Raw genomic sequence first — 24,454 nt, forward strand, 5'->3', positions numbered from 1 at the left:
AACAATTTCCGATTGTTTGCTGTTCCTAAACCCCCGAACTCAAACTCTCTTACGTTCTCTGAGCCTGCTACTCTTTTGTAAAAATAGCCATCCTAATCCCTCAAAAAGTTGACCTGAGGTTTAAAATGACCCTACACTTTGAACAATACTCTCCCCATCACTCCTTTACACTTTAAATCTGTATCTATGTATCCAGTGCCTCTTTTCAACTCAATTACTATTTGTTAAATACACTTCGTGCTAGGCACTGTGCGGGACACAGGACAGAGGGAATACAAAAAAGTAGGTTCAAGGGCGCATTCTTTGCCTTCCCCAAGCTCATTACAATACACTTTCTCAACCATTGTCTTTAAGAACTGGATCATCTCTAACATCATGAACAAATCTGGGGGTCCTCCGGAAGTTCAGGCCGGACTGAGACCCCAGCTGACACCAGGTGACCGCATCTCCGCTTTCTTCCGCCGCCACACGGAGCCGGGAACCACCCTAAGCCCCATCCGGGTTCTCAAAGCCTCACTCCGCCTAACCTGACCACCGCCCACGTGGCAGGCGGGGGGCGGGGACGCGTGGAGCAGCTTGGGCCCGGATCTCTGCGCTTGCGCGCTGCGGCGGGCTCAAGGACCCGGATTTAAAGAGACAGGCGCCACAACCGTCGTGGCGGCGCGCTGCCTGTGGGCGCCCGCTGCGAGGCCTGCGGTGTGCGCCGGAGTTGGGAAGGCAGGTGAGGAGCAGGCACGGCAGGACCGGGCAGCGGGGAGGGAGGCGGCCTGGGGCTCCGGGGACCCGGGGCTCGGCGCGGCCTGGGAGCTGGCCCCGTCGGCTCCTCCCCCGCGCGCCCGCCCGCCGAGCCCCGGGGCACACCCTCCGTGACGTGGCTGCCCCCCGGGAGCCCACGGGGGTTGGTCCGTAGCTCCCTGGGACCCCCGCGGCTCCGCGAGTGGGAGGGTCCCCCGGGGCCCCTGTGGGTCCGCTCTGGCCGGCCCGGGTCTGCACGTTGGCCGCGCCGAAGCCGGTGCTCGTTGGTGCGAGCTCGGGAGCCTTTCTCTGCCCGCCGCGTCCCCTTCCCCAGCCCCGGGCAGTGTCCTTGCGCCCCCGGCCTGCCCGAACCGAGGGACTCGCTTCCCCGCCTCCTCCCCGGGCGTCCCCGGGCGTCCGCGCCGGCCAGTAGCCCCTGCCCACTCCTGGAAGGCGTCGGGGAAGACCTCTTCCCCCACCCGCCCCGGGAACTGCGGCTGCAGGGCGCTCGCTTCCCCGCCCAGGCTGCGTTGGGGCCCCAGCGGTTTCCTTCTTGACCACCTTGGAGGAGACGCTGAGCCGCGGCCGTTGGGGGCTGCGGGGTAGACGGGCTTGCTCCGAACAGCACGGTGCCTCCTCGTGGCCCAGCTCGGCCTGGGCCTCGGGCCCCGCAGAGGGTGGGTCGCTGCGAGGCGCTCTCAAGTCGGTTCTTTGGGGAAGGGGGGGCGCTGCCCAAACGCTCTCCTGAGGACAGGGTGGAAACCGAATTCGCTCTGAGCTCCCCTGATGGACCTGCCGGACTCACATTCCTCACCTCTGTAGTTCTTGAACTTCTCAGGGTTATAGACCGTCTCTCCGACAAAGTGTACATTTATGGATTATGTGCATTTTGTATACATTTTCAGGGAGTTCAGAGCCCACCTCCCCCCAGCCCTTCCATGGACTCATTTTAATTTTCCCAGTCATCCCGTGAGGTAGGTATTATTCTCCATATTTAGAAATGAGAAAACTGAGACGCAGATGAGTTAAGGGAGTTCTCAAAAATAACAGTCCCTAAACTGAACAGTCACAGTCGCACTCCCATCCCCGATTCCGATCCACCTGCTTTCCTCTACAGGAAGTAAAGCCTGCTTGTCGTTATGAACCAATAACAATTTCACTGCAAAGTATGTGCAGGCTAGAAATAATTTCCAGTATATTTAAAATTAGAACAATGAAGATACTTGAGAAAATATGAATATAAAAAGGTGGGAGGATACCATGTGGACATAATCCCTGCTTCCATTTGGGGTGATTTATCAGTTCCTTTGATTTCTTGCCATCCAGTTGCTTCAGCATTCCCCAATTCCCTGTAGGCGATACATTATGAACAGGCTAATTGCACATAGGGAGCCTCTGCTTAACGGATAACTGCTTTACTGATGGTAATAAGAACTAATGTGTCCTGAACCTGTGCTCTATTCTAAGCCGAGCTCTGTTCTAAGGGCTTTACTCTTAGAATGACAAGTTAGGTAGTTTTGTTATCCACATTTTGACAGTTGAGGAAATTGAGGAAGGGAGAGGTTAAGTAACCTACCAAGGTCACACAGCTAATGAGGATATGAACCCAGGCAGTCTGGTTCTAAGTTCTATTTAATTGCCTCTCAAAATAGGTCATCTGATTACACCACAGATCTATATAGTGACTTAATTATTTCCTGAGGATGGCATATATGTTCTACTTCACATTAAAAACTTCACGAATATCATGTAATTTTTCTTGGTGACTAAAAAGAAACTTAAGGATCTTGTAATACTTAGGAGTCATCATCCATTCTAAGTATCAGGTATTGCTGATGGCCTGAGAAAAGCTTTTATGTTATTTGGATTTGATTCTCTCAATTGTGATTTACTAGATGTACATGTATATGTTAGATATTTGAACACCCTTCTGCAAACTGAATTTTCCTGTTCTGGAACTCTTCTTCATCCTGTAGACAATAAATCTTTAATACTTTGGAAAATGTTTGGTTAGTCAGCATGGACTGTATTAGGACTGTGGGCTTTGGGGAAAGTGGCAGCCTAGCTCCTCATTTATATCTCACTTTTCTTGCATCTCACTCTTTCACACAGCTGTATGACTTTGACTTTCAAGATCCTCTTCCCACCAACCCTCCGCACACTTGGGCGAAAAGAATTTTGCCTATTCCGACAGCAACATCACTGGCCTGACAGAAGACAGTTCAGCCATTGGTCAGAAACAGATCTGCTTCATGGGCACTGCCTCCTCCAGAGAAGAAAGCCTGCTCTGTCATTCCAGGAAGGCCATCTAAGACCACGTGCCACCTGCCTTGTTTTCTTGCCAGGGGCGCATGTGGGACTCTGCAGTGGCCCCTGTGAGATGGCCGAGCAACGATTCTGTGTGGACTATGCTAAGCGCGGCACGGCGGGCTGCAAGAAGTGCAAGGAAAAGATTGTGAAGGGGGTGTGCCGGATCGGCAAAGTGGTGCCCAACCCCTTTTCAGAGTCCGGGGGTGATATGAAAGAGTGGTATCACATTAAATGCATGTTTGAGAAACTGGAGCGGGCCCGGGCTACCACAAAAAAAATCGAGGACCTCACAGAGCTAGAAGGCTGGGAAGAGCTGGAAGACAATGAGAAGGAACAGATAAGCCAGCACATTGCAGGTGGGTAGGGACTACTGCTTTTTCACCATAATGGTGCTGAGAGAAAAAACGAGGAGGAGAGTAGAGTCCCATTTTTTTCTTCCTTCCTTCCTTCTTTTTTGTTTAGTTTTTTTGTTTAATTTTTTGGAAAGAATTCAAACTCACAGAAGAGTTGTGAGAATAAAAAAAGAAAAAAAGCTCTTTTTTTTTTTTTTTTTAAGATTTTATTTATTTGAGAGAGCATGAGCAGGGAGGAGAGGTAGAGGGAGAAGCAGGCTCCCCACTGAGCAGGGAGCCCAATGTGGGACTTGATCCTAGGACCCTGGGTTCATGACCTGAGCCAAAGGCAGTCCCTTAACCATTCAGGTGCCCAAGAAAGCTCACATTCCTTTTACCTAGTCATACCTGTTAACATTTTGTTCCCTTTGCGTTATCATTTGTGTTCCTACGTGCACTGTTCCTCTTTCCACACACGCACAGCTCGTTTTTTTCCTGAACCATTTTAGGGTAAGTTGCACATATTATGGCCTTTGCCTTTAAATACTTCAGTGTGTATATCTTAAGAATAGGAATATTCTCTCACGTGACCATACACAGCAATCAACTCTGGTAAATTGATCCTTCATGTAATACTTTAATGCACCATTTGCATTCCAGTTTTGTCCATTGGTCAAACAATATCTTTTGTAGCTTTTTTCCCCTCCACTGTAGAATCCCAATCTGGGATCGGGTATTGCATTTTGTTGTCTCTTTGGCCTCCTTTAATCCGGAACATTTCTAGTCTTTCTTTTATGACATTGATATTTTTAAAGAGTAGAGTACCTACCATCACTCCCTCTTATCTTTCAGTGTTTATCATACGGGCTCACAGATTACTTTTTCCTAGTGGCTTATAATTTTACTGTATTTTTTTTTTTAAGATTTTATTTATTTATTTGACAGAGAGAGACACAGTGAGAGAGGGAACACAAGCAGGGGGAGTGGGAGAGGGAGAAGCAGACTCCCCGCTGAGCAGGGAGCCCGATGTGGGGCTCGATCCCAGGACCCTGGGATCATAACCTGAGCTGAAGGCAGATGCTTAACGACTGAGCCACCCACGCGCCCCTAATTTTACTGTATTTTATTAATTCCATACTTAATTTTCCCATGTTGGGCCACTTGGGAAACCCTTTGAGCTGGTTTCTGTGTCCTGGATGCTGCCTCTTTTTTTTTTTTTTTTTTTTTAATGTTTTAAAGTACTTCTTTATTTTCTAAGCATAAAAGTATGCTCTTAGGCTTACCTTACCTTTTTTTTTTTATAAGATTTTATTTTTGAGTACCCTCTACACCCAACGTTCAGCTCGACTCACAGTCCCAAGATCAAGAGTCATGTGCTCCACCGACTGAGCCAGCCAGGTGCCCCTCTTAGGCTTACCTTATATGTATTCTACCACAACTCTGGAACCAACCATTTCTCTGAAGAATCCTGGTTCCTATTACTGGGGGAATGGCTTTCGAGACCAAAATCTAGATGCTTTGTTGCCATGCGGGGTCTTTGCTTTTAAGCCCTTTCAGCAGACAGAACTAGAAAATACATGTTTACACACAAAACACATGCATATACACACACAGATACATATATATGCACGCATACATACACATTCACGTGTGTGTATTTTAGAAATCTTACACCGAAACTTCCAAATCCAGTTAGTCCTTTATGATCTTCCATGTGCTCATCTTTAAAGTAATATTCATATCTTCAATTAAGTATAGTTCTGGTCACTGTGGGAGAACTCTGGCAGTGGCTTAAAAATTGGCAAAAAAATAAAAATGGGCATCTATCTATCATTGTTCTTTGAGAGGAGAGACTTCCAGGAGAGAAAGCTACTTTGCACATACTTCTTTCTCAAGCTCCCTGTTCTGCCCTGCCCTGACTTGGCCATAGGCCCCAGCCTTTGCCACTTCTTGACTAATCTCCTTCAGAGGAAGAGAAAAACAAGGTAGAGTCAAACTCACACAGCTCAAAAAACACAGTGGCTGGGACTTTCCCTGCCTGTGCCAACCTGATATGCTCTGTTCTCCATCTTCATTTTACTTTCTTGTTCATCTATAAATTGGAGTTAATTCCATGGAGCTGAGGTCCCCAGGTTTTATCTTTGGAGATGTGTGTTCTGATTTTTCCCAAATCTGGAGATCATTATATATGGGATAAGAGGTGGAGAGTGCTGATGAAAATATAAGTTACTAGTAGAAGTAGAGTAATGGGGTCTTTTGTCCCACGAACCCCCCTCCCCACGCCCAGGACTGTCTTACCCACTGCCCCCACTCAAAAAGATCAGCCAGTCCACAGGCAGCCTTGGAGTAATGCCGTGGTAGTAACTTATCAGCAAGGCTGTAAGAGCAGTTGTTAAATGCTTTGGAAGCTTTTCTCAGGGATCTTTCACTGAAACATACTTTCCCTTTTTGGGGGGTCCTACAGATCTGTCTTCTAAGGCAACGGGCACACCAAAGAAGAAAGCCGTCGTCCAGGCTAAGCTGACAGCCACTGGCCAGGTGGCCTCTCCAGTGAAAGGTGCCTCACTTGTCACCAGTAGCAATCCCCGGAAATTTTCTGGTTTTTCAGGTGAGAGATTAGAGATACTTTAGCTCTTATGGTCCTTTTAATTTGGAATCCTATTTGGGATTCTGGCTAAGAGTGAAAATTCCGTGCTATCTAGCCTCATTCATAATTCGCTTCCCTCTGAGTAGAGGCAGGTGATGGCTTATTTTCAACATTTCACTGGTAGAGCGTTTTTTTGTATATGTTAATCTCTATTGCAGCAAAAGATGTTTGTTTTCAAGACTTTTTCCGCTTGAAGTAGTCACCTGGGTCAGATGGAGATGATTATAACCTGCCCTATAACTTCCTTATGTTTTGGTAATGAAAGGATTTTAAGAAATTGCATCCCTAAACTTGCCCAAACCGAGATGAAAGTATGGAAGATGTCCTGCATGGCCTTTTTTTTTTTTTTTAAAGATTTTATTTATTTATTTGAGACAGAGAGAATGAGAGAGAGCATGAGAGGGAGGAGGGTCAGAGGGAGAAGCAGACTCCCTGCCGAGCAGGGAGCCCGATGCGGGACTCGATCCAGGGACTCCAGGATCATGACCTGAGCCGAAGGCAGTCGCTTAACCAACTGAGCCACTCAGGCGCCCCTGCATGGCCTTTACGTAACAGGTAGCATTGGGCTAGGGGCTTTTATCTATGTAGCTTCGTCTGTTCTTCAGTTACCCTTGGGAAGTACTTTTATGAAGCCCATCTTACAGATGGTTCATTATGGAGTTAGTATTGACGCTGAGGTCTCGTTAACTCCCAACACCTGCGCTCTTTTACCCTGCACTCCATGCCTCTTTTATTTGGGGTCATTCTTGTGACTGACTCAGGTAAAGAAAGTAAAGCCAAACACACAGACTCAGAAGTTGTGGAGAGGTGGCTTTAAGTGCGTGAAAGCACCACAGACTTGAAGTTGGGAGGCCTGGGTTCTGGGCCCAGTGCTGTCACGTGACAGCTTGCTCAGGGGGCAGGTGGCTTTACCTCAGAGCCTCTGTGGCCGCCTCTGTGAAGGGGGAACGGTGACACCTGTGTCCTTCACCCTGCAGTATTTGCACGAAGAGTGCTGGAGAGATCGCAAAAACAGTGCCTGATTCTTCTGGGGGTTTTGTTATTTTTAAAACTCTGCGGTTTGTTTTTTGTTTGGTGGTAGGCCAAAGCCAGAAATACAGAAGAGTCTGGGTGGCAACAAGGACAGCACATTCCCGGAAGGGTCTGGATCCTAGGGAGGGAAATTTGGGAGGAGCTGAGAGAAATGGGGTGTTCTAAAGTCTTGCAACCTGCTGAACATCGACACTTTGGAGATTTTGTCCCCTAAAAATCCTCTTCAGACGCCAGGTCAGAGATGAGAATGGATTTATAACTTACAGACCTCAGACAAGAGGAAGCGTACATCAGCAGCCTGCTCGCGGATGGCTCTGCCGCAAGCTTGCAGAATGAAACGTGCTTTGTGAAGGAGGGGAGAGAGGATCAGTCAAGAGTTGTAGAGCTATTTCGGGGTGTCGGGAGGAACGTCTTGCTCGCTGACTACCTTTATTTTGGCACTAAGAAGTGGTGGGGGGGGTGGGAGTGGCAGAGGCCTGGGAATGCCTTCTTTCAGGCCTTAGGCTCCTCATAGTGAGAAGAGATTGAACCAGGTCATCTTTAAGGCTTCTTTGAGCCTGACAGTCTGCAACAGGGACAGTTTCCCACCAATGAACATGTCCCTTGGCTTCTATTTCCATTCTCATCCCCACTTTTCTGGGGGCAGCTTTACCACTGCTCTGAGGTCCGCTTATTTTGTGCAGCACTTGTATAAAGAAGCTGGGCCTCTGCAGGTGTGAAGCCATTGTCTCTCTACTGCTAACAGCTGTGATGCCTGGTGCCCCGCCTGTGGGGCAGGTGAAGGTCTCCACCCCGCCGGGCCATTCTGGGCGGTTGAGTGAAGCTCCGTAAAGAGTGCCAGCTCAGTGCTTATTAGTTTGCCTTCCTTCTCAGCAAGGCAGATGAATCATCCCGATGTTTTTCTCTCCAACAGCCAAGCCCAACAACTCTGGGGGAGCCCATACAAGCCCTCCCCCTAAGGCAAGTCTGTCCTCAAGCAGATGTGACCCCAAGCACAAGGATTGTCTGTTTCGCGAGTTTCGGAAGTTGTGTGCCATGGTGGCTGAGAATCCTAGCTACAACACGAAGACCCAGATCATCCAGGACTTTCTTCGGAAAGGTTCAGCAGGAGGTGGGGCCTAGAACATCCTGGATGGGCTTTTCCCCTGAAGAGCTCAGAGCCATGGCCGGTTTCATGGCTGTGTCAACTGTACAGCTGCACAGGGCTTCACGTGTGGTTTAATCCTCTGTTAATGCCATCTTGAAATTCCCTCTCTCTCTTTTTTTTTTGAAGTTTTATTTATTAGAGTGAGTGCACACACGAGCGCAGGCAGGGGGAGGGGGGAGAGGGAGAAGCAGACTCCCCTCTAAGCAGGGAGCCCGATTCGGGGCTCGATCCTGGGACTCCGGGATCACGACCCGAGCCAAAGGCAAACGCCCGACCGACTGAGCCACCCAGGCGCCCCAAAGATTTTTTATGTTTAAGTAATCTCTGCACCCAATGTGGGGCTCAGACTTACAACCCTGAGATCAAGGGTTGCATGCTCTATCAACGGAGCCAGCCAGGCAGGCGCCCCTTGAAATTCTTAATAATTTTGAACAGAGAGCCCTGCATTTTTACTTCTTATTGGGCCCCACAAAGAATGCAGTGAGTTCTGCTCAGAGCACATTGGTGTCACTCTTCTTCTGCCCTTACTTTATCCCCAGGAGGCCAGAAGAACGTACTGCCTTTGACGAAGAGGAAAGTTCCCTATCCTGCACGTTTGATCAGGTTTTTGTGACCCACGTGCACAGGTGGAATAGAATCTTCCAGCTCTTTGATTGATCTGAAAAATCATCACTGAGCATGTGTAGTGTGCTCCTCACTGGGGACACTGAACTGGAAGTGTGGCCCTGCCCTGTGGGAGCTCAGCCGGAGGAGGTAGACACGGGAGCCACGAGCCACCAAATGCTGTGGCCTCTGCCACTGTAATGAAACTCGCAGGGCATTGTGGCAGCCCAGACAGCGATGTAGACCTCTCTCTCAGTTCCTTGAGTTTATGTATTTGTTTAAGCTCCATTTCTCAAGAAGGTCTCCGTTCTTCTGTCTCCAGATGGTTTCCACGGCGACGTGTACCTGACAGTGAAGTTGCTGCTGCCAGGTGTTATTAAGAGTGTTTACAACTTGAATGATAAGCAGATCGTGAAGCTTTTCAGCCGCATTTTCAACTGCAACCCAGATGATATGGCACGAGACCTAGAGCAGGTCAGAGGAAAGGGAGGGTAGGCAGCGTTCCAGGTGGGGTTCTGCCAAGCCAGGCACCTGCAGCCTCTTTTTTTCTGGTTGGGGCACGTACTGTTTTGGGAAACTGAAACCCGTTTGGGCAAGCTTCCTTTATGAGAGCTGAATGTGAGGCGACAGGCGTCAGTTGCACAAGCCTCCGAGGACTGTGGTCATACTCCTGCAGAGCCCCAAGAGGCCTGGATCTCGAGGGACAGATTTCAGACCTCCCACAGTCTCTCCTGGGCTTGCTGTCCTGGATGCAGCTTTTTCTTGCTTTTTTCCAGTACAACTTGGTATAACATTCAGCTTTTGTTTTTTCATGACTCCAGCTTGGGCAGCATAGAAAGTTTCTATCCAAGCACCTCCCCCCCCAATCTGATGACCATATTTGTTTCTTAGTTCAAATTCTTTTTTTAATGGGGCAGTGGGGGAGGGGCAGAGGGAAAGAGAATCTTAAGAAGGCTCCACACCCAGCGCGTGAGCCCGACGGCTGGGGGGCTCAATCTCACAACCCTGAATGAGATCATGACCTGAGCCAAATCAAGAGTCAAGCACTTGATTGACTGAGCCACCCAGGTGCCCCCTAGGTTCAAATTCTAACAGGAATCAAATTGGTTCAGTCCTGGATTATTCCTTGCGTCACCTCTCAGCCAAGGCAGGTTGGTGGCCAGATCCTATGGTGGATAGAGGTGCCCTTTCCAGGAACTGTGGGCGGGATAGATTCTTCAAGAATGAGGTTAATATATGTGAGGTGGGGACAGAAGTGATGTTTGAAATCTCTGGTTTACCTTTAGTCCTGGGGGCTTGGGGGATACACTCGGCCACTCTGGGGTTGCAGCCATTTTGATTTTTGGAGACAGGGCGACGTGTCAGAGACAATCAGAGTCTTCTTTGAGCAGAGCAAGTCTTTCCCCCCAGCTGCCAAGAGCCTCCTTACTATCCAGGAGGTGGACGAATTCCTCCTTCAGCTCTCCAGGCTCACCAAGGAGGATGAGCAGCAACAGGCTCTGCAGGACATCGCCTCCAGGTGGGGGAGTTGCCTGATGGGGATGGGCTTGGGGAGATGGAATCACCAGGAAAGGAAGGTTTGAGGGTCCAGAGCTTTTCAAAGACCAAGTTGAATGTGCCTCACCCCTAGGTGTACAGCCAATGACCTCAAGTGCATCATCAGGTTGATCAAACATGATCTGAAGATGAACTCAGGTGCAAAGCACGTGTAAGTACTGGCCCCTCTCTGACAGCCAAGCTGCCCACTTCCTTCGTTGCCAACTGGTGTCAGAGCTTTGGAGTCCCAATCTGGATTCAAGTCCTGATTCTACCTTACTCCTTCCTGCGCAGCCCATCACTTAACCTCGCTCAGCCTCCCTTTTCTCATATAAAATGTCACAATACTCTTCTCACGCAGTTGAAAGTATGGAATATGTTCAGTAAATCGAGTATGAGTTGCTTGCCCCCTCTTTGCTAAGGCAGCCTCCACGTAGACCCAGGATCTCAAAATTGCTGAGTTTTCCAAGAGCATTTTCCCCTTCGGAAGGCTTTAGACAGAGAAACATAAGCCTTCCCCCTATATTGAGATCCCTCCTGTCTGCGAGAACTGACCGCTATCTAAAGCAATGAAGTCAAAGGCAGTGGTTTTTGTTTCTTTGCTCCTGTCTGCCTTGACAGGTTAGATGCCCTTGACCCCAATGCCTATGAAGCCTTCAAAGCCTCACGCAACCTGCAGGACGTGGTGGAGCGGGTCCTCCGCAATGAGCAGGAGGTGGAGAAGGAGCCAGGCCGGAGACGAGCTCTGAGCGTCCAGGCTTCCCTGATGACGCCAGTGCAGCCCATGCTGGTAAGGCTGCTGCTCCAGCCCCGCTTTGTCCAGATGCTACAACCTTCCTTGGGAGCTGGGGCGGCGGCGGCAGGGGGGTTGGGTGGGGAATGCGGAGGAGTTGGGGCCGGGCATGGAGCAGATGTGGAAGGGTATGTGTCAGCGGGTCTGTAGAGGCAGAGGAGAAGACAGTGTGGTCTAGTAGAAATGTCTGCACTCGAGGCCCAGCTCGGCCAACAGCAAGCTGTAGAGTCTTGAAGGAGTTGCTTAGCCTTTCTTGGTTTTTCATTCCTTGCGTGAATGATGTATGAAACTTTCTGAAGCATCCACCTAGAATGGTTTACCGGTCGTCGTTCCTGTAGATGGGTGGATGTGTTAAGTAACTCCCAAGGTTCTGTGGCCTACCCCAGAGTAGCTCTGAGAGAGGCAGAGCCCAACTTCCTAGGACAGGGGGCCTTGGCCTCTTTCTTCTGGAAAGAAGAAGCTTAAGCAGTGAAGACCAGGTGTGACCGAGATCATCTTGAGCCTCTGCTCATTTTATGAGAACTGGGATTTCCTTTCTGCTTAGGTTTTTCTGTGCGACGGGGGCCCCCACCAGTGCTGCCCTGCCTAGTGAGAGAGAGCCTTGGGGCTGTTCCCGTGGGGTGCCGTGCCTTTCCTGAGCCCTTCTTGTGCGTTACATACTACAGCCTTCCGTTAGGCTTCTATGTTTGGGCTGGGGAAGTGTCCTCTCTCGCCCGGAATGTGGGAGAGCCAGCCCCCAAACAGTGGGATCTTCATCCCGGGGACAGGGCTCCTGGCACCTGCAGTTGTGGCCTTTCTGACTTTTATAGGGACTCTTCTTGGAGTCTCTTCTACAGCCTGTCATTTATTCCAAGAGGCATGGGTTAGATCGCTTCGTGATGAACCGCACGGGCTTTGGAGCTGGGCCTAGCTGCGAGCATCCTTCCTGCCCTTCACGAGCTGTGTACCGTTAAGTGAGGACTCACGCTCTTCAAGTGTCCGTTTTCTCATCCATAAAATGAAATCAGTGTCACTCTCGTAAAATAGCACACCGAGGATGCAGTGAATTAAACCACCCCCCCCAGGATGGTCGGTCATCGTCAGGTTGAGTCAGGATGGCGTTGGGATGTGCAGAAGCCCTCCTGGGTCCTGTCCTAATGATCCCCGACCTCTGCTGCCCTGCCAGCCTCCCTGTCACCTACACGCTCTCCTCCCCTCTGCGTACCGCATTTAATAGCAAACCAGGGCCCTGCAAGATCCTGAACTACTGAGAAAAAAATGAAATGCTGTTTCAGTGGAATTTTATTTGCTCTAACACGGATCGCATTCATGGTCCTCAAAAAGCCAGCTCCCGTGTCCGCTGTAGCGACGCTGTAGTCCAAATAGGGCACTGCCTAGCCTTGTCCACTCCCCTCGCCTCTTCAGTGGCCTGGCCCGAGGGTATCCTCTGGTCGGCAGGCCCTGGGACCTGGACTCTGGGGCTGTCCTTGCTGAGCAGCCCCCATTGAAGAGCACCTGTAAGTCTCCAGCCTTTTCTTTCCCCACCCCAAGGCCGAGGCCTGCAAGTCCATCGAGCACGCAATGAAGAAGTGTCCTAACGGCATGTTCTCTGAGATCAAGTACGATGGGGAGCGAGTGCAGGTGCATAAGAAGGGGGACCACTTCAGCTACTTCAGCCGCAGCCTCAAGCCTGTCCTGCCTCACAAGGTAGGGGTCCCTTCCTCTCTGCGGGGACTGCCTTTCCCTTCCTGCCCCTAAGAACCTCAAGGCCAGGCTTCCTTGTAGTGATTTCAGCTCCGGGACGCAGTCGGGTTTATTCTGTAGTTGTTGAAGGAATGTATTTACTTTTGGAGTCTTGAAATGAAGGGCTGCTCCGTGGGGGACAGCCGAAGAGTCCAGACTTGGGTTAGTACAGAGCCTACAGTGATGCTGGGATAGGGAGCTCACCTGGCAAGTGACTCGCAGTGCTTGTCTTTGTGTTTCCGTGTCCTGTGTGCTCCCCAGTGCTAAATCACCGCTTGGGGACAGAGGGCTGTGAGCCTGTCATTCATGAGTCTGTTTGATAAAGCTTTATCGAGGGCTCAATCCGGACCAGGCACTGTTCTCGGTAGTGGGTGTGCGGCAGTGGATAAAGGACAGAAGTACTTGGAGGCTCACGTTCTCATGTAAATGCAATCTAGTGGGGACATAGGAAAGTGCAGACTCCTGTTCTTTGTTAAGGGGCATTAAGAACCTTGCCCCTCAGTCCTTCTCAGCCCCCAGGGCCTCTGTGAGTCTTTGGACTCTCCTCAGGGTGGAGCAGTGGGGACATTTGGCCCCAGTAGCTTGTGAGTGATGGGACTTTCTGTGCTAGGACCAGCTGCATTCCTCAGAGCCCTGGGGGTGAGGGGATGAGTTGCATGACTCCGTGCTGCCCTCACCCTTGCCTTCCCGCTGGAGCCCTTCATTCCACCTGTCCAGAGGAGAGCTAAGCACTGGCCTCCACGGGGCCCCAGAACTGCTCCCGGGGAACTGCCCAGGGGGTACCTCTGTTACACGGAAGAAGTTTGGGCCCAGCTTTTCCGAGTTAGAGCCCTTTCCTTGCTCTCCCTCACCGGCTGTCCCTGGTCTCTCCTGTACTTGTGGTTTGTAAAGAGCTGGGTTAGGGATTGATGCCGAGCGGGAAGGTGGGACAGACTTCTCCTGTCCCTGCTCTGAGCACACCTGTGTGCCCTGCCCAGGGGAGGACTCGGGCCCCAGTCATGCTCTCTGACCCTCACGGCTGGCATCACTTGGCAGGGGCCGCCCTGGGTTCCAGTGGGACTACTCCCTGTCTGGAACTCTCAGAGACTGGGTTTCTGCCTGTATCAGGAAAAGCTCTTGGTTGCAAACATCCGCTCTTACTCATTTCGAAGATGGCTGTGGGTTCCGAGCTCCCGCTCGGAGACCCTCCTGTTTCCTTGCTGCTCCTAAGGGGGTTCATATCCTCCTTTCCATCCGTCTTTTTGTAGCTTGCCTGTTCTCCCCCACAGTTGTCTGCCTGCCCATGTTTCCTCCTCCTTCCACGTTTGCCTGCCCCCACCCCCTCCTCCACATACTCAACTCCCTGTTTCTTCCTTTTTCCTCCCAACTCTCCTCCATGGCCCAGAGTGGCTCCATCCAGGCCGACCTCTTCCTGGGCCTCAAACACTCCTCTCCTCTCGTCTCGGTGGCTGCTAAGGCCTTGGTCTGTTTTGCATATGAGTTTGGCTTCCGCATGTTGGTGTTCTGTGTTCCTTCTCGGGCCTGGCTTTCACTTTCTGGCGTGGCTTTAGGTCACTGCTGCCTGTTTCTCCCTCACCTGAGTCCCCTTTCTGCCCCCCAGGTGGCCCATTTCAAGGACTACATCCCCCAGGCTTTCGCCGGGGGCCACAGCATGATCTTGGACTCTGAGGTGCTCCTGATTGACACGAAGACAGGCAAACCGCTGCCCTTTGGGACTCTGGGAGTGCACAAGGTACTGGCTCAGTGCCAGGTGTGCAGGAGTGAGCGGGTGTGGGCATGTGTACACATGTCTGTGTGCGCTCTTGCTCTCGACGGAGGGGAATCCGTCACCCACTCAGGGTGGGGCTTATTCTTTGTTTCTGGACTGTTTCTGAATTTAGCCCTGGGTTTAGACGTGTTTTTTGTGTTTTGTTTTTTTACATAAAAGGAGCTAGTATTGGGGACTCAGAATCGGGTTGGTTTCCATTTAGGACCATCTGCCAAGTGCACTTGTGGCCCAGGAGCTTCCAAGCACATACAAGAAGGACTGTTCTGTCCAGAGCTTCACGGGTCCATGTTTTACACTTGCTTATTTTTGGCCTCGTATATCTACGACCTCATTTTCCCTTACAGAAAGCTGCCTTCCAGGATGCTAATGTTTGCCTATTTGTTTTTGATTGTATCTACTTCAATGATGTCAGCTTGATGGACAGGTGAGAGATCTGTTTTTGGTTCCTGGGTTGAGAGGTGGGGGTTCATACTAGACAGGAGGGAGGGGAAGAGGCTGAATGAAGCCTGTGCTGCTTTGTGCCCAGGAACTGGGGAGGAGGGAGCCGAGAAGTCGCATACTTGCCACACACTCAACTCCTCAACTCACTGGGAGAGCCAGTTTGCTGACTGGATTTCCTGAGAGCTTAAGTCAGAGAGGAAACCCAGATCCCCACAGAAGTTTCTGTGCTCCAGCAAAGTGGACTGTTGAGAGAAACAGACTGTGAACAGTAGAGGTTTTCAGTTTCTCTCTCCACAAACAGCACCCATGGGGGCATGAGGCAGGTGCTTTTCAGCTCAGGGTTTGCTTTTGGAAGTGTCCGCCAGGAAGCTGGGGACTAGAGGAGGCCTGGAGGTGGGACCGTCTGAGGGAGAACTAGCGGTCTTAACTTCACTGCATGCAGATTCTTGGGCCTGAGAAACCAGGATTGGCCCCTTGCACACCTAGACATGTGTCCCTGCCCCACCCTCCCACACTGGCCCTGTCACCGAGGGGGATGGGGGGAGGAGAAAGGGGGAAAGGGAGAGACTTGTCAGGACTTCGGTCCTGAGAACCAGCCAGCCTTGGGCCTGGGGGCAGGGGGGCAGCTGCATGGATGAGAAATGAGAGTGGGAGTCATTTTTCATATGGGACCAGACGGTCTGGGCTAGAGGCCAGTTCTCCCGCAGCTCCGTGACAGAAACAGGAACTATGAGGATGAAGTGGCTTCGTACCACAGCTCACGGTTGTCCGTGTTCAGTCACGAGGGAGCCCTTTTTGCCCCCGACAGGCAGAACTGTGAGGCTGGGGGGCTTCCCTTCTCAGCACTCCTTATGGGGGTGGGAGGGGCCCGACCTGACCTCAGCTCTCTCGTCCCCCTTAGGCCTTTGTGTGAGCGGCGGAAGTTTCTTCATGATAACATGGTTGAAATTCCCAACCGGATCATGTTCTCAGAAATGAAGCAAGTCACTGTGAGCAAAGACCCCACCCCAGACAGCAGCCTGGTGGTTTGCGAGCAGGGCAGAGAGCCCCTTGGTCAGATGTGACGGGGACAATGAGTCCTCATTTTCTCACGGGACTGCCACTGTGTGTAGGTTGTCTAAGTCCCCACCTACGAGGGCAGGCCCTGAAACACCCTTCCTAGCTGGGCTCCCTGTGTCTCAAGGCTGCAGCCACTTTCTGGTTGGGAGAACGCCTGCTTTGCAAGCCCTTTGCCCGGTGTGTTCAAGTCGGGGTGTTTGCAGCGGGCGCTCTGCTAGTGTGCGAAAGGGAACCACCTCCACCTCCCCGCCATGGTGCTCTCTGTTCTCACACCAACCTGAGCATCTCTCTGTTACCCTCAGAAAGCTGCGGACTTGGCCGACATGATAAACCGGGTCATCCGAGAGGGGCTGGAAGGGCTGGTGCTGAAGGACGTGAAGGTGAGCCGCCCACACCTTTTGCTTACTTGCTCCCACAGCTCTCAGCCCCCCCCCAGCCTTTCCTGCCCTGGCCAGCAGAGGGCGGTGGCGGTCTGAGGCGGCTGGGGCTGGGGGGCCGCGGGGCCACCTTTCCAGGGCCTGATGGGCTCTGTTCTGAATCCGCCCTGGATCCGGAGGATGGGTTTGTGTATGTTCCCTGGGCCGGGAGCTAAGGGCTCTTGCTCAGAGTGGCCTGGGCACTTTGGTAAAGCCGAAACGTCGAGGAGGTAAATCTCGGCCTCCTGGAGTTCCCATTCTAGTCTGAGGTCTCTCTCTGCTCTTCCCTCAGGGTACATATGAGCCTGGAAAGCGGCACTGGCTGAAGGTGAAAAAAGACTATTTGAACGAGGGGGCCATGGCGGACACAGCTGACCTGGTGGTCCTTGGGGCCTTCTATGGGCAAGGGAGCAAAGGTAAGGATGGCCTCAGCCCCTGGGGCGCTGCTTCTGTGAAAGGCACCACTCAAGGTGTAGCTGGCCTTTTTACTGGCGTGGTCTGCCGGCACAGCCGGTCCTGCCTCCCACAGTTGTGGGGTCAGGGGCCCCAACCCAGCCCATGTCTCCTCAGGCGGGGACATCTGACAGCTACAGACTTGGGCAGGGAGAGGTCAGGCAAGAATATCCCATGCTCTCTGGCACAAAGAAGCCCACTGTCGGCTAGTTTCTGGGGGCCTGGCCACTTTCTCCTCAGGGAAAACCTCAAAAATCTCCTGACTGGGGGGGAAGGTGCGCGGTCTTGAGTTGACAGTGTGCCAGACGCTGTTTAATTTTTTTTTTATTCCTCACCAGAGTCTAACGAGTTATATACGATTATCCCCAGTTTACTGAAAAGGAAAATGGAGCTCGTAAAGGTTAAACTTGTACAGTTAGTAGGAGGTAGACCTAGGAGGTGAGCTCGGCGCTCTGATGCCAAGGCTCAGGCCTCTCCCCTCCAGCAGGCTGCCCCTCACCAGGCCTCCATCCACAACTTAACTCACCCCCCTCCGCTCGCAGGTGGCATGATGTCCATCTTCCTCATGGGCTGCTATGACCCAAGCAGCCAGAAGTGGTGCACAGTCACCAAGTGTTCGGGAGGCCACGATGATGCGACCCTTGCCCGCCTGCAGAAGGAACTGGACATGGTGAAGATCAGCAAGGTGAGCAGGGGAGCTGCTTGGCCCAGGCCTCTGGACTGGACCTTGTCCCCAAGCCTGGCTGTGCTTGACAGACGACAGGGATCGTCTGTGTCCGCAAAAGGAGAGCTGCTGCTTGGCCGTGAGAGCAGGGCAGTAGGTCTTCCGAGGCTTTGCGCACCCCCCTTGTGGAAGCTGGCCCGCATGCTCCCCAGTGACGCCCTCTCGGGGCAGGGAGGGTCCCATGGGGTGAGGGTCAGCTTTTTGTGAAAAGTCACCTCTTCACACAAGCCCCTCACAAAGGGGGGTTCACGTTTCGTTTTGGCTTGGGAATGGCCCAGGACAGCATCTTTTTTCCTCCAGGATCCCGGCAAGATACCCGGCTGGCTGAAAGTCAACAAGATCTACTATCCTGACTTCATAGTCCCAGACCCAAAGGTACCACCAGCCCAGTGGCCTGGGCTCCCCCAGCCCACAGAGTGAGCTTGCTGCCTCTCTAGCACCACACACACGCCCTCTGGGCCTCACTGACCGTGTCCAGCCCAGGATGGGGGTCTGGACTGTTCCGCCAAGGGACGGGCCAGTCAGCACTGAGGAGTCGTCCTTAGTGTGGGCAGGAGGAGAGGAACAGTCCCCTAGACACACACAAATGGTTTGCTCTGGAGGCGACTGGGCCCATTCCTTCCACGCGCTGACGGAGGAACTGGGGCCCCAGCCCCAGAGGGGCTGGAACTTGCCTCGGGTCACGGAGCAGCAGCAGGCGCCGTGGGACTAGGGCCCATCTCCCGGCCGGCGGCCGGCGCCGGTCTGCACTGCTTCTCGCTGGTTGCGGGCAGGCCTGCCTCCCTAACCGGTGACTGAACTCCTGACAGAAAGCTGCCGTGTGGGAGATCACGGGGGCCGAGTTCTCCAAGTCTGAGGCGCACACGGCCGACGGGATCTCCATCCGCTTCCCACGTTGCACCCGCATCCGTGATGATAAGGACTGGAAGTCTGCCACTAACCTCCCCCAGCTCAAGGTGCCAGCTTCCCTTGCACGTGTGTCCTCCACCCCCGTCCCAGCCTCGCAGCCCTGGCTCTCTGGCCTGCTCACGCGTTCTCTCCTTTTGTGTGCGCGTGCACGCAGCACCTCCCCCCCCCCCCCCAACCCGCCGAGACGGGGCTAGGAGGGCAGTAGCGGGAGAGCCGCCGGCCTCAGGGCCTCGGAGGAGGGACCTCTGCGGCTCTCAGCCTCCGCCCTCCTGCTCAGGCTGGGCCCCAGGCTCTAGGCTGTGTTGCTGATAAGAACCCGGGGACCGAGAACAGTGATTTGCACTGATGACCCAAGAAATGGAGTTCAGAAAAGCTCCAAGAAAGCCAGCTTCTGTCCCTTGCCCTTTGTCTCTGTCTCCTCTTTGTTCCTTGGCCGCATGGGCCTCCATCCCGCCTCAGAGGCCAGTGGCTGGGAAGGGGGTGAGCGCCGCTGCGGTTGTCTGTCGCCCCCCAGGAACTGTACCAGCTGTCCAAGGAGAGGGCTGACTTCACCGTGGCGGCCCGAGAGGAGGGGAGCTCCACCACCGGGGGCAGCAGCGGAGAGAACGGGGGTACCTCGGGGCCTGCGGGGGCTCGCAAGGCCTCCAGGGCCTCCCCGAAGCAGCCCTCCACCGGCGCCAGGAAGGCAGGAGGGAGGCTGAGTGGCCCCAGCAGCAGAGGCGGTAAGAGGGAGGGGGTAGAGCGGTGAAGCGCGTGCCGCGGGGGCAGAGCTCACAGGACAGAGCACGAGGTTCGCTGGGCCCGCCGCCGTAGACCCGGACCGTATTCCTGTGGCGTGTCCAGCCGCGGGCCCCCCCATCTGCTCAGCCCACCTGCGTGCCCGGCCCCTGGGGGAGCGCCCGTGTGACCCCGGGGAGAAGCCGCCTCCCGAGCCAGAGGCCGCCTCGGCTCCCAGCAGAGACAGGGCCTGGCCCTTGCGTCGGCTGCCCCCCGCCTTCCGAGCTCCCATCCCGGCCTCTCCCCCGCAGGCCAGCAGCTGACCTTGAAGGCAGGCCAGAAGCGGAAGGCCCCCGAGGAGACCCCGTGCCCAGCCAAGGTGAGGGGAAGAGTGCCGGCGGCCCGGGGCTCTGCCCGTGGCCACAGAGAGGAGCGGAGGCCTTGTGAGGTGTTGTGGGGATGAGCAGCCAACCACACCCCCCCCGCCCCCCCCAGCCTGGGCAGGCCCCACAGGACGGCCGCTCCACCCTGTGCCCTCCCATTGCCTTGCAGAGGCGGCCGGCCAGCCCGCAGAGCCGAAGGAGAGCCGTGCCAGCGGGCGGGAGCTAGAGCAGCCCGGCTTAGGTGACAGAGGCCACAGGCTGCCCCCCAGGCTGCTGGTCCCAAGTCACAGTTTACATTAAAGACAGGGGACAGAGCCCGGTCTGGGTGGTGCGGCTGCGTGAGTTTGTGCTCAGGGCCCAAGGAGACCCAGCCTGCGGGGAGTGGGTGACTGTCCTCCTACCCGCTGCGCCGTCCCCTGGTGCCTGCCCGTTAGTGTTTGGTTTGAAAACAGCTGCTGGGCCCCTCCTGGATGCGGAAATTAGTCTCAGCCCTGGGCGGGCTGCTGGCTCAAGGGTACAGAGAGGTACACGCTGGCGCTCTGTCCCCACATGGTCCTCCTGCTCCCCAGCCCAGTCCCCAGCAGAAGCAGGCAGCCTTTCCCATCCTTTCCCTACCTGAAGCCCCTGCCCCCGTGCACGGCGGAGCGGGGCTGACCCCCAAGTCTAGCTACTTGTGCGCGGCGCACTGCCCCGTCCGCCGGCACCTGGAGGCCGAGAGCCACCGGCCCTGCCCGCTCGATGGAGCCCGGATAGACCCCCTCTCCCCTTCTCCAGCTCCCCAGTGTGGGGACCCACCAGCGCTCCCTCCTTTTCCTCTAGACCGGGGCAGGGTGTCCTCTGGAGTGGCTGGGGGACTGGGGTTTTGATGCCTGGTCCTTCCCTGCAGTCCGCTCTGAGGGAGGTGGCGGCCCCCCTGCCGGCCCAGGCTGACGGCTGTGCGTTCGCAGGTGCTGCTGGACATCTTCACTGGGGTCCGGCTCTACCTGCCCCCCTCCACACCAGACTTCAGCCGCCTCAGACGCTACTTCGTGGCATTCGACGGGGACCTGGTGCAGGAGTTTGACACGGCCTCAGCCACACACGTGCTGGGTAGTGGGGACAAGAACCCTGAGGCCCAGCAGGTCTCCCCGGAGTGGATTTGGGCATGTATCCGGAAACGAAGGCTGCTGGCCCCCTGCTAGGACCGCGGCCCTCCCTTGGCCTGGGCCGTGCTCACTGTGCCCCGGCTGCGGCGGGTGGGCGATGGCGAGGACACGGTGGGAGGGGATGGCCTTTCTTCTCCAAGCAATGCGTCTTCCAGAACCCACCAGCCGTGCTTGGTCTCCTCCCAGCCAGGACTTTGGGGACTTTGGGCTGTGGGTGCCGCCAGGGAAGTCCGTGGCTCCTGCTGGTTCACCGTAGATCTTTCCTATCTGGGTGCTGGTTTGGTTGTCTTTTTATTTTAAAAGAAGCTTTTTTTCATATAAATAAAATATCTTGCAGTTACCCCGTCCTCCACCCCTTCTCCCCATCATCCCCCTAGTGGTAAGGCACAGAGTGACGCTGAGCTGTTGAAGCTCCGTCCGCAGAGCCACTGGCCCCTTTACTTGCAGGCTCCTTTTAAAGTTATATTTAAAAGATTGCCCTCAGAAATGCTGCTTCTATTTGGCAGGACTTGTATTCAGCTTGACCCTTCCGCCGGGAATGAAGCCTCCTTTGAAAGAAAACAAAATGAATTTTATGACTTAATTCTCTTGTGTTCTCTTACAGGGTGTGGGTCCCGGTTTGAAGGGAGGGAACCAGGATCAGGTAGGAAAACGGGTCCTTTATAAAGAAAAGGGAGGTTATTGGAGCTACTCCTCTGGGGGATACAGGACTCCAGGAGGCTCTGCCTCCCCCAAATCTGGAAACGAGACTGGTCTTTAAGATTAAAAAACCCACTTGAGGACAAAAGGCTCCCGTGCCACCCGAGGCTGGTTTATTGGAATAAAAGGCAAACAGTTTCGTGGAGAGGAGTGCTGTTCAGTAGAACTTTTTGTGGCAATGAAAACACCCTGTAAATCTTCATTGGCCAAAAGAAACCAGACACGCTTAGCCACACGTCAGGTGCTCAGCAGCTGACAACTGAGGAACTGAAGTTTTGGTTTCACTTCGGCCTTGACACGGTCACGTGTGGCTACGGCCAGTGCGGGGCCGGGCCTGGTTCACACCTGAGTTACTCAACACGTGGGCCTCCGTCCGCCCCGGATCCGCAGGCTGCTGCCAGGAGCAGACGGACTCGGGCTACCTTACGTGAAGCGCCCGGCACAGGGCCTGGCATGCAGCCGTGTCGAGCTGGGCCCGGGCCTCTCCCTCCCTGGCCACACGCCAGCCTGTCGCTGTCACGCTCCTGGCTGGAGCAGGCCCGCTAGGTGGTCCCCTCCTTACAGACTGGCTCCCTGGAGTTCATTTCTGCTGACTCGTGAGAGTCCGTTCTCTTTTTTCTTGCTGTCAACAGGTTGCCAGGCTTATTTGTCCATCCCCTGTGAATTAAGGTAATGAGACTCAACCTCTGGAACACATTTTGGGTCTGGGCCTCTAAGACTGAGGACCACTGCCTCCCCCGGCCCTCCAGTGTGCTCGGCTGAGGTAGTACTCCGCTGGAGGCTGCTGGCCGGTCAGCCCGGAGGCCAGCTCTGACCCGACCTGGGTCTCTACCTGCCGGCTAAAATGTGGGGAGGAAGGGGCGGGGGGGCTGGCACTGCCCTGACTGGCCCAGCACGTTGGTGTTTTTGAATAGGCCCCGTTCAGTCTAGCATGAGTACGCAGAGTAGGACCGTCTTCATTCCGCCCTTTGTGGAGACAAAAGCCGCTCCTCCTTTGAGCGCTGACCTACATAAATTTCCATCCCCCTCTCGAGCTTCCTCAGGCCAAGCCGCCAGACCGGGCAGCAGAACAAAGCATTCCCTTTGGGATTCTGCCAAAGGACACGGTCACTGCCCTCTGACCCGGCTGCCCTAGACCCAGCCCCCTGCCCTGACCGGCGGCTTACACTCGGGGTGCAGCCCCGCGGCTCTGCCAGCGGCGGGAGCAGCTCAGGAGTGAGTAACACGGCCTTGCTGGGTGTTCTCTCCAGTTCCCTGTCCGAGGGGTTCAGTCTCTTTCCGTCCGGTCTTTTCTCAGGCGTGTTCTTCTTTGCTGCTGAGATTATACTGTCTGTACAATCCTCTATTTCCACGGACACCCCCCCCCGCCCCGGGCGACAGCATCTTACACCTCCCCAGCACCGCGCTTGAGGCCTGCCCTCCTTTGAGCCTTTGTTTTCACGCTGCTGGTTGGCAGTGGACGGTAGGTCGTCCTGGGTGCCCAGCGGGTCAGCCGCACAGAACAAGAAGGCCAGAGTGCTGCAGCTCAGCCTCCAGCCTTCACAGCCTCCGGGCAAGATTCCGTCCTCTTCTCCCTTCAAGTCCCAAGGCAGATCTGCACATCCTCAAGCTCTCCCCACACAGGTCTGTGCACACACCAGCTGTAGGGCTGTATCTGAAAGCTACCAGCTGTCTCCCGGGATCACCTGCAGCCTTAACTGAGCACGCTGGCTGGCCTCCGATTCCGCTCTACCCACATCTCTAAGGCCCATCTCTCCACAATAAGTGTCAACGGCTGACCTCACTTGGTGTTTTTTCCTTGGTCCTAAGGCTGGTCCTTTTGCTACACAGTTCCCATCCTCTTCTAGGCTATGCCATGGCAACTCCCAGATATTAGTTGTGAGATCTTGAGCAAGTCAAAACACTACCGAACTTCGGTTTCCTCATCTGTTGGAACAGGAATGGCCGAATGGCCACATGGCCCAAGCACCTCCACAACTAATGCGGTCTCTCAAGAGCCTGGGACCAGCATGTGGTCTGTCAACTCTCTTTGGCAGTCTGAACTGTCAGACCTCTGGTGTCCTCCACCAGATGAGACAGGCATCTGTAGTGAAATTTTATTACAAAATTATAAAGCAGAGCTCTGTAACAAAAAAAAATACACATTTGGGTTTAACACCCAAGGAAGTCTGAGAGAATCTTAATATAAGCCACATCTGAAAGATTTCAACAAATTTATACAATATACACGGATTCCTGTACAGCTTAATTGTTACTAGCTTGGATCCAGCTATTCCAAGGCATTATGAACCGGTCAGCTCTCCCAAGTCTTAAAACAAGTCTCAGATGAAATCTCAGAACGATCACAGCCAAAGCTACAGAGTAATTGGAAGAATTAAGATGTTGCATGATAATTAAGACCAAGGATCCACGAGGGGCAAGGGAGAGCACTCAGATAAAAAGTTCTCTACCTAGGTTAGAGAGTAACTGAAATGGGATCCCAGCCTTTATTTGGTGTAATAATGATGAGTAACAACAAATCAGGGTTGTTAGACACCTTTTTTCCTGAATGGAAACCTTCACCAAAAGAGATCGAGAGACTTTAAAGGCAAGTTTTCTCCAAACTGAGCAAATGATATCAGTTCTAATTCTTAACTGAGGTTACTAAACAACCTTCAGGATATTATTTTTAACTTCTGTCTAGGAGGGAATGTGGGAGGTAGGGAGAGGTAAGGCCTCAGCAGTGAAAAGCTTTAAGTAGGGAGAGAGCCAGCTTCTGCCCTGAAGTTATTACTAGACCGTAACTGAGTTGCATATATATATGTAGACCTGTTTCACAGCGGAATCGAGAAGTAGCTGAATCCTCCGCTAAACTGGTAGGCATTGTAAACTGTAGTATGTACT

At 53.6% G+C, this 24,454-nt stretch overlaps 1 protein-coding gene across 5 annotated transcripts; it reads left to right on the forward strand.

Moving 5' to 3' along the window:
• The first annotated feature begins 614 nt into the window (after nucleotides 1–614).
• LIG3 (DNA ligase 3) lies at nucleotides 615–24,450 on the forward strand. 5 transcript variants are annotated; one of them, XM_035026568.1, is made up of 21 exons: nucleotides 615–721; nucleotides 2,848–3,401; nucleotides 5,842–5,985; nucleotides 7,970–8,167; nucleotides 9,129–9,280; nucleotides 10,159–10,325; nucleotides 10,437–10,514; nucleotides 10,964–11,132; nucleotides 12,666–12,821; nucleotides 14,458–14,589; nucleotides 14,970–15,049; nucleotides 15,968–16,055; nucleotides 16,428–16,505; nucleotides 16,834–16,957; nucleotides 17,537–17,679; nucleotides 18,019–18,093; nucleotides 18,528–18,674; nucleotides 19,142–19,349; nucleotides 19,656–19,723; nucleotides 20,675–20,869; nucleotides 21,477–24,450. In XM_035026568.1, the coding sequence occupies exons 2-21, from the start codon at nucleotides 2,852–2,854 to the stop codon at nucleotides 21,630–21,632; spliced, it is 3,108 nt and encodes a 1,035-aa protein (XP_034882459.1). In that variant the 5' UTR covers nucleotides 615–721; nucleotides 2,848–2,851; the 3' UTR covers nucleotides 21,633–24,450. The 5 variants fall into 5 exon arrangements, with proteins under 5 accessions (XP_034882459.1, XP_034882460.1, XP_034882458.1 ...); XM_035026569.1 differs by lacking the exon at nucleotides 615–721 and adding an exon at nucleotides 871–1,412; XM_035026567.1 differs by lacking the exon at nucleotides 615–721 and adding an exon at nucleotides 1,459–1,709.
• Nucleotides 24,451–24,454: the final 4 nt, after the last annotated feature.

Source organism: Mirounga leonina, unplaced genomic scaffold (genome assembly GCF_011800145.1).
Source record: "Mirounga leonina isolate KUSES-001 unplaced genomic scaffold, KU_Mleo_1.0 Mir_200, whole genome shotgun sequence".
Lineage (NCBI taxonomy): Eukaryota > Metazoa > Chordata > Mammalia > Carnivora > Phocidae > Mirounga > Mirounga leonina.

What these genes read in the sequence shown, in the direction of transcription:
- LIG3 (XM_035026567.1), top strand. Translation starts at nt 1,609, where the DNA reads ATGGATTATGTGCATTTTGTATACATTTTCAGGGAGTTCAGAGCCCAC. An exon ending in TCGGAAAGGTTCAGCAGGAG is followed by an intron (nt 8,168 to 9,128) that starts GTGGGGCCTAGA and finishes TTCTGTCTCCAG; the next exon opens with ATGGTTTCCACGGCGACGTG. An exon ending in TGGCCCCAGCAGCAGAGGCG is followed by an intron (nt 19,350 to 19,655) that starts GTAAGAGGGAGG and finishes TCTCCCCCGCAG; the next exon opens with GCCAGCAGCTGACCTTGAAG.